The following is a 17309-nucleotide window of genomic DNA, read 5'->3' on the forward strand; positions in this document are numbered from 1 at the left end:
GCCTCTCATGAAAAGCGTAGCCAATAGGAAAGAAAAACCTCGAGAATAGCCACCTAATAGCCAGGAGAAGCAGCCAATAGAGAGGAAATTCTTATAAATTACATATACACTCGTACACTATTGTAGCAACCAATAGGCATCCTCGGCATGATATTGACAGGTGAATTGTTCAATGAAATCTTACACTAGCCCACTCATTTTTGTGGCCTTGTACTCGGCGTACTTTGAGCCGGTTCATTCTGTGCACATTTCAACGAAGATATAGAAATCGTATAGAGTCCTTTAGAGTTTTTATTCAAATGACTTGGGGAAGGATCATATTTCCTTTGTCTGATGTCCCAAAAAGGATTCAGCGATTTCGATCCAAACAGCAGCAGCTCCTATTTTTGCTCCTGTAGTTCATTTCCAATTATTCTAACTTGCCATTCTCATAAATGGGCGGGGTATTTTGTCTCTGTCCCAGGAAAAACAAATTATATTCAAATCTCATCCTCTTCTATTTGTACGTTTATGCATTCCGAACGTCTTAAACGTCACCCTTCGAGCCCCGCCCTCATTGCATAACTGTCAATCAAGATGAGGGAAGCGTAAGCAACCCAATCGAGACCGGCTACTGTATAAGGACTGCAAAAATAAATAAAAAATAAAAAAATCCTGCTCATCAGGAGATGCGGCAGAGGACAAGGTTTTTCAGCCTGGGCAAGTGAGACGTGTTTCCCCTGCAGCTCCCAGAATATGCTGGCTGGGGAATTCTGGGAATTGAAGTCCACAAGTCTTCAGGTTGCTCAGGTTGACAAACGTTTGAGTTTTGTGTTGTCTCTTTGCTGCCACCTTGTCGTCAGCTAGACTTTTGCAGCCCAAATTCCATAGGCCTGCCAGAATCATAGGGTGGTTGTCTCCATGGCCACTACTACATTTAGTTGCCACATCAGTGAGGGTTTTCCCTTTATCCTGCTGCTTTATATCGTTTATTCCCTCCATCCTGCCGCTGAGGTGCCTTAAATCATCTCTTGCTATTCTGGTGTTAAAACCCCATATTTCCTTTTTTCTTGACACACTGTTGTGGATACTATCAAGCACATCATTTGGAAACCCAGGTTGAATGCTAACACTAGACCCATGTTTACCAAACTGAACCCAAGCACAAAGATGAGTTTCAACTGGGAGAAACAGGCACCTCCAGCTAAGTGTTGCTGATTTTATCCCCATGAGCACCATTTGTTCAACAATTGTTTGCAATTATGATAGCAAATGTTGAGACTTGCAACTTTCCCTTGAACGTTTGGCCTTCACAACATCCCCCAGTCAGGTAAGAACGATTCAGGCACTTGGCAAATACCTTGCAATTAGAACATCACAATGTCATGGGATTGCCGTTTGTGACCGTCATTGCTTGTTTCTGACAAGTAAGGTCAGTGGTGAAACCAGCAGGAAATTGCAAACAGGAATCACATGATATTGCAATCACATGGGATTTGGCTAACCATTGTAGGAAGTTAGCACCCATCCCTCCTAGAAAAATGAAATATCCTAGGAAATAATAAAAAGGCAGAATATTTCCCCTAAAAGAGTAGAAACACAGAAGCAGAAACTCACCTCAGAAGCAGAAGCTCACCCCCACCTTTGTTAATGGGTGGGCCATTAAGGCCTGGGCCAGAATACTTTACATAACAAAGATCTCCAGGTAAAGCTATAGAAATTGCCAAAATCCCTTTCAATGCATCATCATCCAGCAAGGCTCAACCAAGCCTGGAACTCAGGTGAAGCCATGTGGTCCAGACCAGGGGTCGACAACCTTTTGGACCTCAGGGACCACCCAACTCATAATTTTAAATCCCAGGGACCACTAACTGGTTCTGCGGGCGTGACCTAATTTGTGGGTGTGGTTTTGTGGTCATGTGACTGGCTGGGCATGGCTTGTATGTAAATATTATAAATATTTATATAAATATTGAATTTTTTATTAAAACAAGAGCAACTTTTATCCAAAATCAGGCAAAGCAGGCAGGCAGATTGAGTTGCTCACAGAATCATTCAGTGACCTATCTATCTGCCATCGAGTAGCTCACTCTCTCAAATTTGCTTGCCGTGAGAACCTTCAGTCCTAAGGAAGGTTCGGCTGTGTTTAAAAGCAGAGCTGAAGATCTAAAGACTAGCTAGAAAGCAAGAAACCCAACAATTTCCTGCTTACTAGCTAATCTAAATCTCCCGGCACAGCAGAACACCGGATGGTCGGAAAAAGGAAAAATAGCAAGTTTGCTGGGTAAGGAGTGAGTTGGCAGGGAGGGTTCCCACGGGCCATGTGGGTGGCGCAGCCTTGTGTTTCTGCGCAGCCTGGATTAATTGCTTTGGGGGGGTGCTCTGGGGGTGAGATTTCTCTGCGGCCCACCAGTGGGCTGCGGCCCACCGGTTGGCAACCACTGGTCCAGACAAAATCTACAAAGTTAACTAAGACCCCCACCTCCGGGAGTCTGACAGCCAATGGGATACATTTCTTGCACAGGAACAGGAAACACTAAGGTGGGACCCAATAGAGGGTATATAAGGGTCTCTCAGCATCTTGGCCCTTCTTTTCCTTCACCCAACATCTTGCAACATGCGATCATCCTTTTCATTTTGGAGCTCCAAGCCATGTGGTCCTGTCCACCATTAAACCATCTTTCCAAACAGCCTCCATGTTTCCAGTGTCTTTTTCCCCACTTGGAACTGAACCGAGAAGGATAATTCTTCCAACACAATGACAACTGGAACTGCCATAACTGCCATCAGAAGCCAGCATGGTCATATGACATCATGCTTTATGAATGTTGTGCAGTGACAGAATTCATGGCCCTAATTACCATATTTTAGTCAGGATTACCTATGTAAGATTGTTGCTGTTTCTGTCAGAAAGGTCTATTGCTTGTTGGGGAAGGAATGCCAGATTTTGTCTACTTCTCAGGTTCTTTCTGGATGTTGCTGGTTGTGGCTGCTAGAACTAGAACTGCTGTTCCCTTGCAGAATCAGTCAAGGACAAAGATTGCTGCTCCCTCCCTTGTGTTAACTTGCACTACTCATCAGTCTTGTTATTTGTGACATGGGCTCTTTTGGGACATGGGTTATATTTTATTTTAGAAGAGTGCTGGATCCATGTTCCAAAATAGCTCATTTGACAGGTGAAAGTCACAGAGCCTTTCTGCTCCTGTCATCTGATAATGGGATAATTTGGTTGTTGGCGAAACTGCCATTCCAGATGGTTTCCTCCACTTGTCCCACTTTGCCCCCTCCCCACATGCACCTATAAGGGAGAGCAATTGGAGAAGCAAAGCCAGAAATTTCTTTGTCTTGTTCCGTGTTAAAAGCAAAGATGGCTCCATTTGCTGGCCTTGTAACTAAAGCAGAGAAGGGCTTGATTTTCAAGGCAGGGCATCGCAGCTGGCCTCTTTTCTGTTGCCCTTTAATACAACCACCTGGCTGTGTTGGCAGAAAGTTATTTTGCTGGCCTCAGAAGCAGACAAGAAAGGGAGTAGCAGAGAGATCTAGACAGTTGCTTGTCTTTCTTGTATCCTTACCTGGTAATTCACTTAAGGACCCCTTACTAATTAGTAGGTGCAGTGATCTTTGTAAAGCTTTGTAGCAGAAAATTATCTGTTATCTTACTTATGTACTTAATTGCTACTTAGAAGAAGATGAATGCCAGATAGGGAGAATTGTTTATTGGTTTACAATCTCTTCCAAATAAGGATTTGTATGCAATCCTTCAGAGCAGCCCTGTTTAGAATTACATAGAAAACAATTTGCCAGGTAAGGCTTTAGCAGTCACTCTTAATCTTACCTGATGTATTAGAATAGCCTCCCACTAATCTGATGCATGCTCCCCCCCCCTCAAAAGTGTATGTTTGTACATCCCTGGGAGCTGCTGTCCAATGCATCTAGAATAGGGAACTCTACATTACAGTGCATCCTTTTTAAAAAAGCATCTCTATTTCTATCTGCAAAAATCCAATCACTAAAAGACAGCGAAATATAGAATTTTGAAACTCTTTGCTATCTGATGGCGCTTTGAACGCATGCAGCACAGAAATGCATGTAATGTTCCTCATGAATTATAAAACTTGGTTGCATTAAATACAGGGGTATATGCAGCTGTAACTCAGAATAATATTTCATAAATTTCTTTATTGCTGAGATAAATGTAAAGAAATGTAAAGAAACAGTTGCTGACTTACAGTCTGGGTGAAATATCTGTTGGATCATAAATGTTGGAAATAATTGATCAACTCTACAAAAATTATTGGATGTCTAGTGTACAATGTTTCTTACTTGTTAAAGTGACACAGGACTGAGTTAGCTGGATGAGACTCTCGCATTAAAAAAAAAACCCAATGCAGTGCTGTTGCAAGCTTGCAATTCAAGTGATAGACAGTAGAGAGTGGAATTTGATCATCTCGCTTGAAGCTTCCATTTCTTCTGCCAGAATCTCTTAAACGAATGGATGAGGTGACAATAAACTGCAGTGCTGTTATTGGGGGGACTGACAGAGCTGAGAAAAAAAAAAGGCTCTTTCAGATAGCAAAATGTATGAGTGTTGACTTTTGAGCCTGAGGCAGGGCAGGAGGATGGGTCACTTCTGAATCACCTATGTCAAACTATTCTATGGATGCTCATCAGTTGGCCATTGGCCAAGCAAGTTGGCCAGTGATAGATTTAGCGCTAATACAGAACAGAGATGGACCATGTTACTATAGCCCATTTCCAGTGAATCTTAACTCTTTTCATGAGTTTATGAAGCTTGTTAAAATAATTCTTTGGAGATGTGATACACTTTGCTGTATCCTTTTCCTTAAGCATCTGTATCTCTGCTCAGTTCTTTTACAAACAATCTTCAAATTCAGTTTATATGAAAGAATTAAAAGAGGAGAAGAATAGCTCCTTTCAAAACTTTACCTTCCCTTGGGGTTTCCAGGAGAACGCAAGGCATTTGAGCAGGATGAGGACCTGATCAATACATTTTGTCAGCCCTTGTCAGCCCTGATCAATACATTTTGTCAGCTTGGAGAACATGAGTGGCAGAGGTGCAAGAAGTTAGCTGTTCATGTACTAGGGTTTGAGTGGAAATGTTAGTATTTCTACTTTTTTTTCTCTGGGTCCCCAAAGTAAGTAAAAGGCTGGGAATCCATAGGATTAACTCGTTGCTTTCTGGTTGGTTTTAGTGGTTGCTGTGTTCTCTTCTACTTCTTCCCAATTAACCCCTAGGCATCTTTCTTCCTCAATTGAGCTTCTTCTCTTTAGTGGGCACCTTTTTGTTTCCTGGCTCCATCTTTATTTCATTCAATTCATTCAATCAATCAATCAATCATTCATCACATTTCTATACTACCTGCCTCACCCACCTTGAAATCTGTTGACTCTTATCTGCTGCCAATTTGCATTGACCATTAGTAGATCAGATTCTTGGATAGAGATGACATGAAATAAACTCACAGTGCTTTTGAACTCTAGGCTCCCGATTTATTGCACCTGACATTATGCCAATTGGCAGAACTTGGCCTCAGCACTCTATCTGAAGGCAAGAAAAATGGGGGCACATCTCACTTCTGGAAATAAGGTGTTCCAAAGGATAGGGCCATAGCAAGGAAGACTTTCATCCTGGATCCTACCATTAAAAATAATGTAACTAAAGGGATTCACTACAAATCCTCTCTGCCTGACTGAGTGGGATGGGATGATATAATTGGGATGAGATAGTTTCTGAGGTAATCTCCTATATGTGAATCTCAAGAGGATGGCTCTCATTTGTCCAATACAAATCTTCTTTTATTCAAAGATTAACTTAGTCTTGTGCATTTTCATTTGTGATATTTAAGTAGTTTTTAGACTATGGACTGGTTTTAGAGTTGTCACAAATTAGGGGGAGACTTGGCTTTAAGCAAAAAAAAAAAAAAAAATAGACCAGAACCCTCTTTGTATCATGAAGGATAAAGAATTGGGACAAAAATTTCCTTAAGAAACTTAGAACAGATACTAGTGCATGGATCATATCACAATAGGAATGAAAAGACTTAGGTTCCAATCTCTACTTGGTTTTTAAGGATTGTTAAAGAACTACTTGGTTTCTTTCAGCCAATCTTCACCCAAGGTTGATGCGATAATAAAAGGTATGAGGGAATGAGGGAAGATTTTCACATATCTATGAGCCTTGAACTTAAAGAAAATATATGTTCTAGATATAATAAGAATTGTGTTAAATAACATAATTCATAGTCAGTTATTGGTATAAGAGGTAGCCCAAATCTGAAGCTCAGAAAAAAAATACAGGTAGGATCCTTCCCCCCACACATAAACATGTGATAAGATGCTGGTGCTTATGATAATGATGACTGATAAATTATATTTCTATAATTGTATCTCAAAAATATGCCTGTCAAGATGCACCAAATATTCCTACCTATGGAAGAAGAAAGGGAATAAGCTGTGATGTTAAAGGTGAATGAAGTACAGATAGTTATTATTTTGTTTCTAGACACAGAATTGGGATGAAATCTTAAACCAAGGTTGGCTGGTCAGGATAGAGGACATCACCAGTATGGAAGTATCCTTAGGTAGACCATAGGTCAATCAGTAAAGAATCATGATAAAATGAGTATTTGACCTCTGCCCCAATCTGGGGGTAACCTTCACATTTCAATCTAAAATATGCCCTTGGTCAGGAGATTAGAGACCCATGAGAGGATATTTTAAGTTTAAGGAGAATGCTTTATCACATGAATTTGTCATCTGCTTATGTTGGTGACAAGGAGCTCTTGACATTCTGTCACATTATTGGCACCCAAATGAAGATTGGGTGCCAGTGCTTTGAGGTCCAGGGTGATAGGAGAGGAATGAAAACTGTGAAGAGGGTACAGCCCAATGTGTTTGCCTCTACCCGCCCATGTTACTCGCATAAAACGAGATTAGCGATGGAACTGTGTCATATTAATCTGAGCTCCCAGTGGCAAATCCAATCTCCGCTATCACCTCTTTGACCTTCAGCCTATGTTGCTACCATCCACCAGCTTGGGTAGCAGCTGTTTGTGTCAGGATTTTTCACAGCTCCGATATGCATCAAGCTTTGTGGAGCAGACGATTGAGATTTTTAATGTGATGCTAGGATAATCTTTCTTTCTTTCCTTCCTCCCCAATCTACCCTTCTTTTCTGGCTGTTCCTCAAAGTTAGCTATAGAGCAAGTGGGTGGATAGAGGTACCGAGCTCAGCAAAATAGGAGTTTAAAAGTTCTGATCCAGGGGCCACAACTATTTAACAAGCTTTAATCTGTCACTGAAATCAATGGAGTACATTAGCAGCAGACGAAATATTGACCATTTTTGTTATCACGCATGTACAACAGGGGGAAGAGAGCAGAACAGAACATATTTAACTCTAAATCTATAGTTCTCTTTGTTTGCCTTTCAAAAATTAATTTTTAGAATAGGCAGCCTTTCATATCTATGTAAATATGAAAGTTTATAAGTATGTATTCCACAAGCGTGAAAAACTCATATGGCTATCACAAGATACATTGCATTTTTAATGCAAACACTTTTTTTTGTAGTTCCACATTTATGTTATACAGTACACTACATTATTCATTCTTATAAAGACTCCTTTATTCCAAATATTACTAGACCACAATAATAAACTCCCCAGCATATGTCTTGTTAAGAATTTCCAGTTACTTTTGCAGGACTATTAGAAAAGGTTTCCACATCGGATCTTGAGAAAGGGTTATTCCTGGGGTGCATGATTAGGTTATTGCCCTGTGATCGTATCTATCTCAATGGCCTTGAAAAGAAATGCACGTTTTTAAACTCTGCAGAACTGCCTCCCTCTGTTGCATTTTCATTATAGACCAGACATATTCCAGTTCTGTAGAATTTCATCTAACCATCATTTTCACTATTTACAGAATGCTTCTTCTCCATTTGCTTCCTGGAGCTTCATAAATGAGACAACTACAATGGGATCGCCATTAGTAGAGCATCATAAAGCATCTTCTTACAGAGCTTTCAATCTCTTTACAATAAACATTGTATCATCAGACTTCTATCTAACTACTATTAACTTAATTTGTATTCTCACAAACATCAGGTTATTCATGGGCAGTTTTGAAGCCCATGAAATAGGTATTCTTTCTTGCAAGTTTCCCTGTGCTTAAACTTTCCCTTTCCCCTCACATTGACATACTTTATATCAATAACTCCTTAACTGTCCTCAGAGACAAATGATCTAGAAAAGTCTTCCATTTGTTCCATAGTATTTCTTCTAGCAACGACCAAACTGAGATGCTTGATTTGGGGGGGGGGGGGAGGGACAGTCAGTCAAAGTATGAAAATGTGGTCCTTTGGCCAATTGTTTTAACAGCCCAACTATGTGAAGTCTGGTGTGGGTGCTACCCCTTCTTTCCTCAGCTCTCCTCAGTTGAGGGACATGGATCACGTCACGTGGTAGTGGTTGTTTCATTCTCCACACTCACCCTCTGTTTTCCCTGGCTTTCGTCTTCCTCCTCTTCCTCATGACAGGTTGTAAGTGCCACTTCATTCTCATAGCAGAAGGAAGAACGAGCAGCAGTGGTTCCCACAGGGGAGACCCTGTATTTATGTTGGCTGAGTTCCTTGGCACTGCATGCTGGGGTTCCAGGCACCTCATATGTACGATGGAAGTGCTGGTAATCAACCTCATAATGCCCACGCCGTTCAAAGAGTACAGGCTCAAAACGGTGTCCCCAGAGCAGTTCACTTGGCAGATAGGAACTACGGCATTGAGTGGTCATGGCAGTAGCTTCTACCATACCTTCCAAAATGACCACCAGTTCAAAGTCAGCGTTGGCCAGCTCCATAGGACCATACTCGTACAGAGGGCTTTCTGCATCAATCACATGCACAATGGTCACAGGGGAGACCAGAAAAATGCGATCAGTGCCACTATCAAAGCCCACATTAACATCAATGTGATCCAGGGGAATGTATTCGCCTTCGGGGGTCACACGAGGCTGTGTGAAAAGGAAACAAAGGAAGGTGGAAAGGTTATAGGACAAGGCATAAAATCCATCTTGTGGAGCCAACTGCCATTTCTGATGATTGGAAAAAATGTAATTGAAGTTGTTGGCTCTCTCAGTGTACAGCCTAGATCAACCCAAGTTTTCATTGCATGATTGTTACATGGCATGTAGAACTTAAGCAGCATATTATGAACATGCTCTATGCCACTCAGAAACCAACCTTGTATTCATCATTCCTTCCAGATCCATCATAATTCACTTTCTCACTTCTTAAACCCATCTATCCATCCATGCATCCATCCATCCATCCATCCATCCATCCATCCAATATTAGTATTCCTGTAGCCGCTGCTCTTAGTTTTCCAGCCAACTTTGTCTCCTCCAAATTTTCTCTAACTTGCTCTCTCACTCTCTTCCCAATCTAGATTCTTTTCATCCTTTCCTATATATGTATCCAGGTATCACAGAAGATTATATCTTAAAATTTTCCCAGATGTCTTACTGCCTTCTTCTCTGTTACTGATAGGTTTCTCACCAATATTCTCCTTACCTGCAACAGCTGTGCACGGACATGGGCCTCTACCAGGTGACTCTTCCGCAGGTTAGCCACACGCCACATAAGGCATAGCTTTCCATCTCGCATGGCCACCACAGCAGTCTCACTAAAAACAAGGGTCTCGTTGCGTTTCTTTGGCTTGGCTATCTTGGACATAATGGCTCCAATGATGAAGGCATCAATGATGCATCCCAGAATGCACTGCAAGACCACAGCCAGGACAGCCGAGGGGCATTCCTCTGTCACACTACGGAAGCCATATCCAATGGACGTCTGGGTCTCCAAGGAGAAGAGGAAGGCAGCCATGAAACTGGTGACCTCGGAGAAGCAAGGCCTTGAGTTGGGAGGTTGGTCAGGTGCAAGATCACCATGAAGTGCAGAAATGAGCCAGAAGGTGAGGCCAAAGAGAAGCCAGGAGAGCACAAAAGAAAGGCAGAAGATGAGGAACATCCAGCGCCAGCGGATATCCACACAGGTGGTGAAGATATCGGTGAGATATCGCTGACCCTTTTCACTCATGTTGACAAACTGCACGTTGCAGTGGCCATCCTTCTTCACAAAACGGCTGCGTGGCTGGATGGTGACAAGTTTGCCATTGTGGCAGTTCTTGGGGGATTCCACGGACTCGTCTTCTTGGAGTTCTCCTTCCCCACTGCCCCCACTGAAGTGCCGGATGACTTTGGCTACCCCCATCTCTGAGGTATGGGGTGTTGCCTTGGCCAAGGTGAGGTCAACTAGAGGGAATTGATGGCCCAGCCTGGATGCTGTGCAAAACAAGCCAATCCTCAGGAAGTGTTAACAGGAGAGACTACGGTACAGGAGTTCCTTATAAGTTTTTGTCAACCTAGAAGTGGAAAGAGGAGACAATGCATACAATCAGTTTATATATGGGCATAAATGCAAAAAAAAAAGTTCATTTACTTCAATGCTTGATTTTTCAAAGGAATGGTGGGAAGCTGAATGATAGAAATTTGTTCAACATTTTAGTCATTGAACATATTCCTTTGAAAGGTGTATTTTCCTAGCTTGTAAAATACTTCTAGTCTTAGAAGATACTTTGCTTTCCTACAGGATCTCAAATTGAAGACAGTTGTTTTTTTTTTTAACAGAGTGAGAGCCTACTTTCTTTCAGTGTCTCAAAGTTTGCAGAATTTTATTGTGGCTTATTATGATTCTAACCCTAATTTCTAGGAGGACAGAAGTCAAACCTATCTAGAAACCAACATTACTTCAAGCCTCAGGGTAAGACTGGAACTACTAAATGTAGAGGGTAGAACACAAAGTGCATTAAGCCACGTGCCAGGCTGAAGCTAAGGCACAAAATGGGATTGCAATTCTGAACAGCCAAAGCTAACTGGACCTAATATGATGATCTTATATATATATAAATATATTTTAAACTTGCAAATGAGCATCTGTGAAAAGCCCTGATTGCTTTGTGACCTTTGGCCACAAATATTATGCTATTGTGATTTGAGGGTTTTTGTCTCCATTTTAAATCGGTTTTGGAGGACACTCAAATTAAGTTTAAAATTCCACAATGTTCTGGCTTACTGTAGCCTATTTCTTTTCAGGTGAACATCCTTCATTTGTTTTAATAATCTTTTGGAACCTGTAGGAATGGAATGCTAGGGTTCAGAAAGCTGTCTTTTTTAGCACTTAATGGGAGTGACTGCCTATTGGACAATCAATATTCTCTCTGCCATTTCCCATCTGGTTCTCCATTGATTCTCCTGCCAGTGAATCACTTAAAATCAATCTCTAGCTTTGCTAATATAACAACAGCCTTATTAATTTTCACTCTTGTGAGTCCCAGTTAGCACTAAAGACTACACACACACACACACACACACACACACACACACACACACACTTATTTCTGTCTACCGCTGTCATGGCTGACCTCATTAAGGCTGCAATTTTCTGCATGTTGGCCTGAGGATAAACCCCATAAATCAGAGAGCGAATGAGATAGGATCAGAGCAAAAGTCTTCCCAACATCATTTTCATTTGATTTTAGAACTGTCACAAATAAGGTATTGAGAATTTGTTAGGACTCAGAATAAAATATGTTTTTCTTTCCTTGATTCCTCACCCTGAGCTCTCACAAACATAGAAACATAGGAAACCAGACAGCAGAAAAAAACCCAGGGGTCCACTGAGTCTGCCCTTTGAGTTTGTTTGCTTTTTTTGTTTTCTTTTTAATTTATGTATTTATATTTTAGATAATTTAGATAATTTTATTTATGTTGTTATTTTTTTAGTTTTAATTTTTGTTGGATGATAGACACATGTGTATCCCAAGCATCAGTTACCATGATGACTGACCACTACCTCCACTGAAAGTTGTTTCCAAACTTCCATTACCAGTTACTCTGTGGTAAACAGGGGCAGCTGATAAATTTAATAAATAATAATTTATTATTTTTTGTGAAGTAATACTTTCTAACATTACTTTTGAACTTCCCTCCTATCAGCTCCTAGTCTTTGTTTCTTAACATCTATGTTCTTGAATGATTTTGTTGGACTCACAAGCTTCCTTGCCAGTTCTTCCAATGATATTATCCTTCTATGCAGTTATATATTCCTCAAACCAAACAGCTCTACTATCTCCAATCTACATCTTCAATTGTTTTCTACTAAGTATTGAAAAAAAAGCATTCAGAAAATAGTGCATTCACCATTCCTTCTTCTCCATATCTGAAATGCTCCACATTTCTATAGCTGACAATTTAACCATAATACATTTATTTATAGCTTCAATGAGAATGATTTTCAACCTCTTTTTCATTTTCCATTCTTATTCAGCTGAATTAGATTAGATTAGATTCAACTTTATTGTCATTGCCATGGATACAGGCAGCGAAATGCAGTTAGCATCCAACCAGAAGTGCAAAACAACACTAAAATATAAATATATATATGCAAATATGCAAGGCATCTAAGAATACGTCAATGAAAAACACAACAAAATGTATGTACATGAGCACACAAAGATAAGTGTGACTGCACATATATGAACATGTACAACTATGCAACTATACAAAATGTTTATGGACACACTGAATATAAATACAAATGCACATATACAATACATCAATACAATTATCTTTTAGTGAAAAAAAAAAGATGGCTATTTTTATTTCTTTCTTTCTAATAAAGCTTCTCTACCAGTTTGGTTAAGGCACCAGGCTAGAAACGGGAAGACCATAAGTTCTACTTCTGCCTTATGTACAAAGCCAGTTGGATGACTTTGGGCTAATTAATCTCTTTCAGCTCTAGGAAGAAGGAAAGAGCAAACCACTTCTGTAAAAAAACAAGAAAACTGCAAGGACTGCCCTGGGTAGTCACCAGGGATCAACATTGATTTGAAGACACAATACATGACATATACACGTTCCTCTTCAAGAGCTACAGAAGATAATTTGGGAAAGTTATTGTTATTATTTTGTCATGCTGTTGAAATGATGAAGTTTCCTCTACAGAAAGCTGCCCCAATTCTTAAGAATACAGGCATGGGGGGTGGGGGAATAATATTTATTTATTTCCTTGTTAAGTTTAGTTGCTGACTTATCTTGCTGTGGGGCTACTCTAGGCAGTTTACAATAATGAAAAGGAAGACAATGAAAAGAGTGTAAACAGAACAGAATCAAAATAATAGACCCATAAAATAAACAATGAAAAAGAACACAATATGCGTAAAAAGAACTGGTTCTCTTCTCACATTAAATGTTCCAACTAAGAAACAAATCTAACAATAAGAGCAGTTTGGCAGTGGGATTAATTATTCAGAGAAATGGTGAGGACTTCCCTTCATCCGATCAGCCATCATTCCAGGATGCATTAATTCAGATTCCTGCACTGACCTGAGTAACGATTAGACTGGACGGCTCCTCACAACTTCACAATTCTGATTTTTTTATACTACTTTCCTTCACTTCAAAGGGTTCTCCACTGTATCCAGAAAATGGATTTGTCCAGATATATCATCTCCCTACAGCAGAGAGCAAGCTTTGTGGTGGAGAATGTGCTTTATATTCCTCCTCTACAGGAACTCACCTGATTTACCTGGCATGTCTTGATTTCTCCTCCTAAGCTTCTCTCCCTTTTTTGGGAAGATGGCATTAGCAACAGAAAGCCTTCAAGCCCCCAAGGAATGACTTTTACCCAGCTCCTGTTGCAGGCACAAGGGTATGCGCCTAGAAAGTGTGGCTTGCATTAAGTGAGGGATATTGTGCTTATTTATCTGGAAGCCCAGGGTGTGGCCAGACCCATCAATAGGATTGGCTTCTTCCTCAAGAGTGAGGCCTTCAAAGACTTTCCAGCCAACAGTCTTTCAAGATGAATTGTTAATCCTTCAGGGCAAAGAAACCAGCCAAAGCCACATTCAGCACCCTGAGGGGAGAAGAATGCAACAGGAAGGAGGGAAACCAAATTGATTTCCTTCAGAAGAGAGAAAAATTATCAGAGGGAAGCAGAGAAGCTACTGACCCCATTCAGGGAAATAATTTGCTCTGAGTCCTGTTCCACATACACAGGGAATTATAGGCAGAATTCCAATGAAAATCATGATGGCGGGGTAGCATTTTTAAAATAAAGTTGTTAATTTTGTCTTAGTCTTCTACTTGAGATAAATCTGTTACAAATTAGGGCAGGAACATTTTAGGTGATACTAGAGTATGAAAATTATCACAATAAATATCATAAATTATTGGATTGCAGGCAGAAGATCCATTAAAATGTGGCTTTTTGGCCAATTTGCACTCTGATTATTCATTTTCACTGCAACATGATAATCCAGTGCTTAATTTTGAAAATCATCATATAATTCTATTACAGTGCTGCTGCTGCTTGGTTTGGTAATCAGTAAAAATTCGAATAAAAAATTTATGCAATGGTGGGCAAGTAGCAAGTCATTTTGTACATTCACAGAACAGTAAACCTACAGAGTTATTACATAGTTATTTTACCCATTGAAACTAAGGTTGCAAATAAATAAAAATTTGTCTGAGAGAAACCCTGAGTACAGCATACAACCTCAGCTGGACCAGAATTTCTGTTGCTAAACAAGGTGATTGTTAAGTGAATCGTACAGTTGTTATGGCAGTTGTCATAGTTCTTCCCAAATGGCAATTGCATGACTGAGGGACAGAGCAGCCATTGTAAATACATGCTGGTTTCCCAATGCCCAAATTCTGATCATGATACCAGATGCTGTGACGGTCATAAGTGTGAGGACCAGTCATAAGTCACTTTTTTCAGTGCTGTAGTCACTGAATGAATGGTTCAGTGACAAAGAGTCACAGAATGAATGGTTGTAAGTTGAGGACTACCTGCACACTTAGAAAAAAATGGCCTATTTCATCTTTCTAAAAAGCTCTTTTTCTCTTTTTCAAGAAAGGAACAGAGAGCTTGTACTGTTGAGATTGGCTGGATCCAACTTTAAAAAAATCTAAAGCGTAGCCCTGTATTTCATTGATATCCAGTTGTTTTTGTGCCCTCATATACCTCTATCCTTCTTATCCCAATAGTTCTTTGTGATTGCATGACCTTTGCTTCTCATATTCTAAGTTACCCGAGCAAATGTCATCAGTTCCATCTTGTTCCCTCACTGTCTCCCTTGCCTGGACCTCTTAAAATCTGCCTTGCTATCTTTCCTTAAACCTCCCTTTTCTGTGAAGCATTTGAACAACTCCTTACAATTCTGCCTCTGCAACACATGAGCCGTTTTTTTTTTAAAGTTTATGCAGATGCTAGTTTGTCTTTGAAAGCTTTTGAGAACTACTATATAAGCCATGTAGCACTTGATGGTACCACAGCACACTGGGGACCCCTCTTAGATGCTTCTGGGATCCCAGAAATAAGTCAATTTTGAATTTTTAAAAACGATTGAAATATATGAGAAGGTATAAGTTTTGACAGATTTGATGATTTAAAGTAATTTGTGTATCTGTGCACTTCTATTTTAGTTGCATAAAAATCCCCTCTATTCTGACACAAGGAAAGCAATTCTAATATTCACTTTGTATATTCTAATATTCATTTTGCTGGAATATTTATTTCCTAAACATTACAAAACTTCTCCTAAATGGTCAGACACATCGAGATTTCCCCAGATCAAACTTTGGAAACAATGTCCTATGAAAACTGGATCAAAGTATGGATAACCCAGAAGAGGTTAGCATAGACTAAGACTGGATGGATTGAGAATAAAATCCCTATTTAGCCGTCAGGGTCATAGTTTTAAATTGGATCAGTCTTCCTCTTTGAAGCTAGAATATTCTTGTGTTGATTAAAAGGAGATATAGTGAGTTGCGATTCTGAAGAAGGGCAGGGTAAAAATCTCATACAGTAAAGTTGAATGTGGATTCTCACTCTGTCCCTGATTTCATCTGCCTTAATTTCCCTGAAAACAGCTTTGGACTGCATTATCAAGTGCCATGCACACTGAACCTCCAGTGATGAAACAATCACAACTTCTGAAGGCAAACTTGTAAAGCAATACAGGACAAGGATCAGATCATGACAGCCCATTTCACATGTAAGAAGAAAATCATGGAGACAGAATAATATAGGACAGTGCTCCACAACCTTATCAAGTTCAATCAGTCAGAATAGACCTTGGAAGTCTGCTAGTCCAAGCCCTTGCTTAAACAGAAGACTCTATACCTGTGGTCCCCAACCTTTCCAGCTTGGCATCCCAGTCCAGTGCAGCGGGGGGCATGTGAGTGGCATGTTCATACACACATGCACAGCTCCATTTGTGTGAGCAGCACGCATGTGCCCTCCACTTGCATGGATGGAGCTTTGCGCATCAGCGGAGGGTGCTTGTGCTCGCGCATGAAGCTCCAATCTCTTGAACGGCAGGCACTTGTGCTCGCCTGCAAAGCTCCACTTACACAAGCAGAGGGCACTTGTGTTCGCACGTGAAGCTGCTGCACTTGTGCAATTCCACTTGTGCAAATGGAGCTTCACACACGAGCGCAAGCACCCTCTGATCATACAAGTGGAGCTTCACATGTGCATGCTTGCCCATTTCTCTCACTGCCCAGTTTCAAACAGGCCATGGCAGGAAGTGGGCAGCGGCCCAGGGTTGTAGCCCCAGTCCCATACCATTTCAGATGGCTGTCTAGTCTTTTCTTAAAAACCTCCAGGGATGAAGCACCTACAACTTCTGAAGGCACGCTGTTTCTTTGGTTCTCACTGTTAGGGAGTCTCTCCTTAATTCCAGGTTGCTTCTCTCTTTGATTAGTTTCCATCCGTTGTTTCTTGTCTTACCTTCTGATGCTTTGGAAAATAAGTTGACCCCCTCTTTGTGGCAACCCTTCAAATATTGGAATATTGCTATCATGTCACCTCTACTCCTTTTTTTTCTCTAGACTAGCAATGTCATTCCCCCAGAGATTAGAATGGTCCCAACTCTAGCACTCTTCTGAAAGACCTGGTTTTGCCAGAGGGGGATGGAGCCCATCAAATGGCTGGTGTGATCTGTTGCTGTCAGGGCAGGAGGGGTGGGAGTTGGTTTTTAATTTTTTTTTAATTTTTTCCAAATTTTGTTCTATTGTACTTTACTAATTTATTTGATTCTTTTTGTTATTTTTTATTTTTATTTTATTTTTATTTTATTTTTTGTTTTAAACATGGTTTTACATTGTGTAAGCCGCCTCGAGTTGCCATGGGTGAATAGGCAGCAATATAAATAAAATAAATAAATATATAATGAATAAACATTCTAT

General features: G+C 40.4%; 1 protein-coding gene across 1 annotated transcript in view; it reads right to left on the minus strand.

The window, feature by feature from the left end:
- Positions 1 to 6404: 6404 nt before the first annotated feature.
- KCNJ14 (potassium inwardly rectifying channel subfamily J member 14) overlaps positions 6405 to 17309 on the minus strand; it is a 36409-nt gene continuing 25504 nt past the window's right edge. Inside the window, exons 2-3 of the mRNA XM_026677591.2 lie at positions 9568 to 10417; positions 6405 to 9008 (exon numbers count right to left, since the gene is read on the minus strand). Of these exons, the coding sequence (XP_026533376.1) occupies positions 8457 to 9008; positions 9568 to 10266 (1251 nt within the window). The 5' untranslated portion in view covers positions 10267 to 10417 and the 3' untranslated portion in view covers positions 6405 to 8456. The remainder of the gene's footprint in view (positions 9009 to 9567; positions 10418 to 17309) is intronic.

Source organism: Notechis scutatus, chromosome Z (assembly GCF_049901735.1).
Source record: "Notechis scutatus isolate UNSWTSFEM ecotype Mainland chromosome Z, rNotScu1.2, whole genome shotgun sequence".
Lineage (NCBI taxonomy): Eukaryota > Metazoa > Chordata > Lepidosauria > Squamata > Elapidae > Notechis > Notechis scutatus.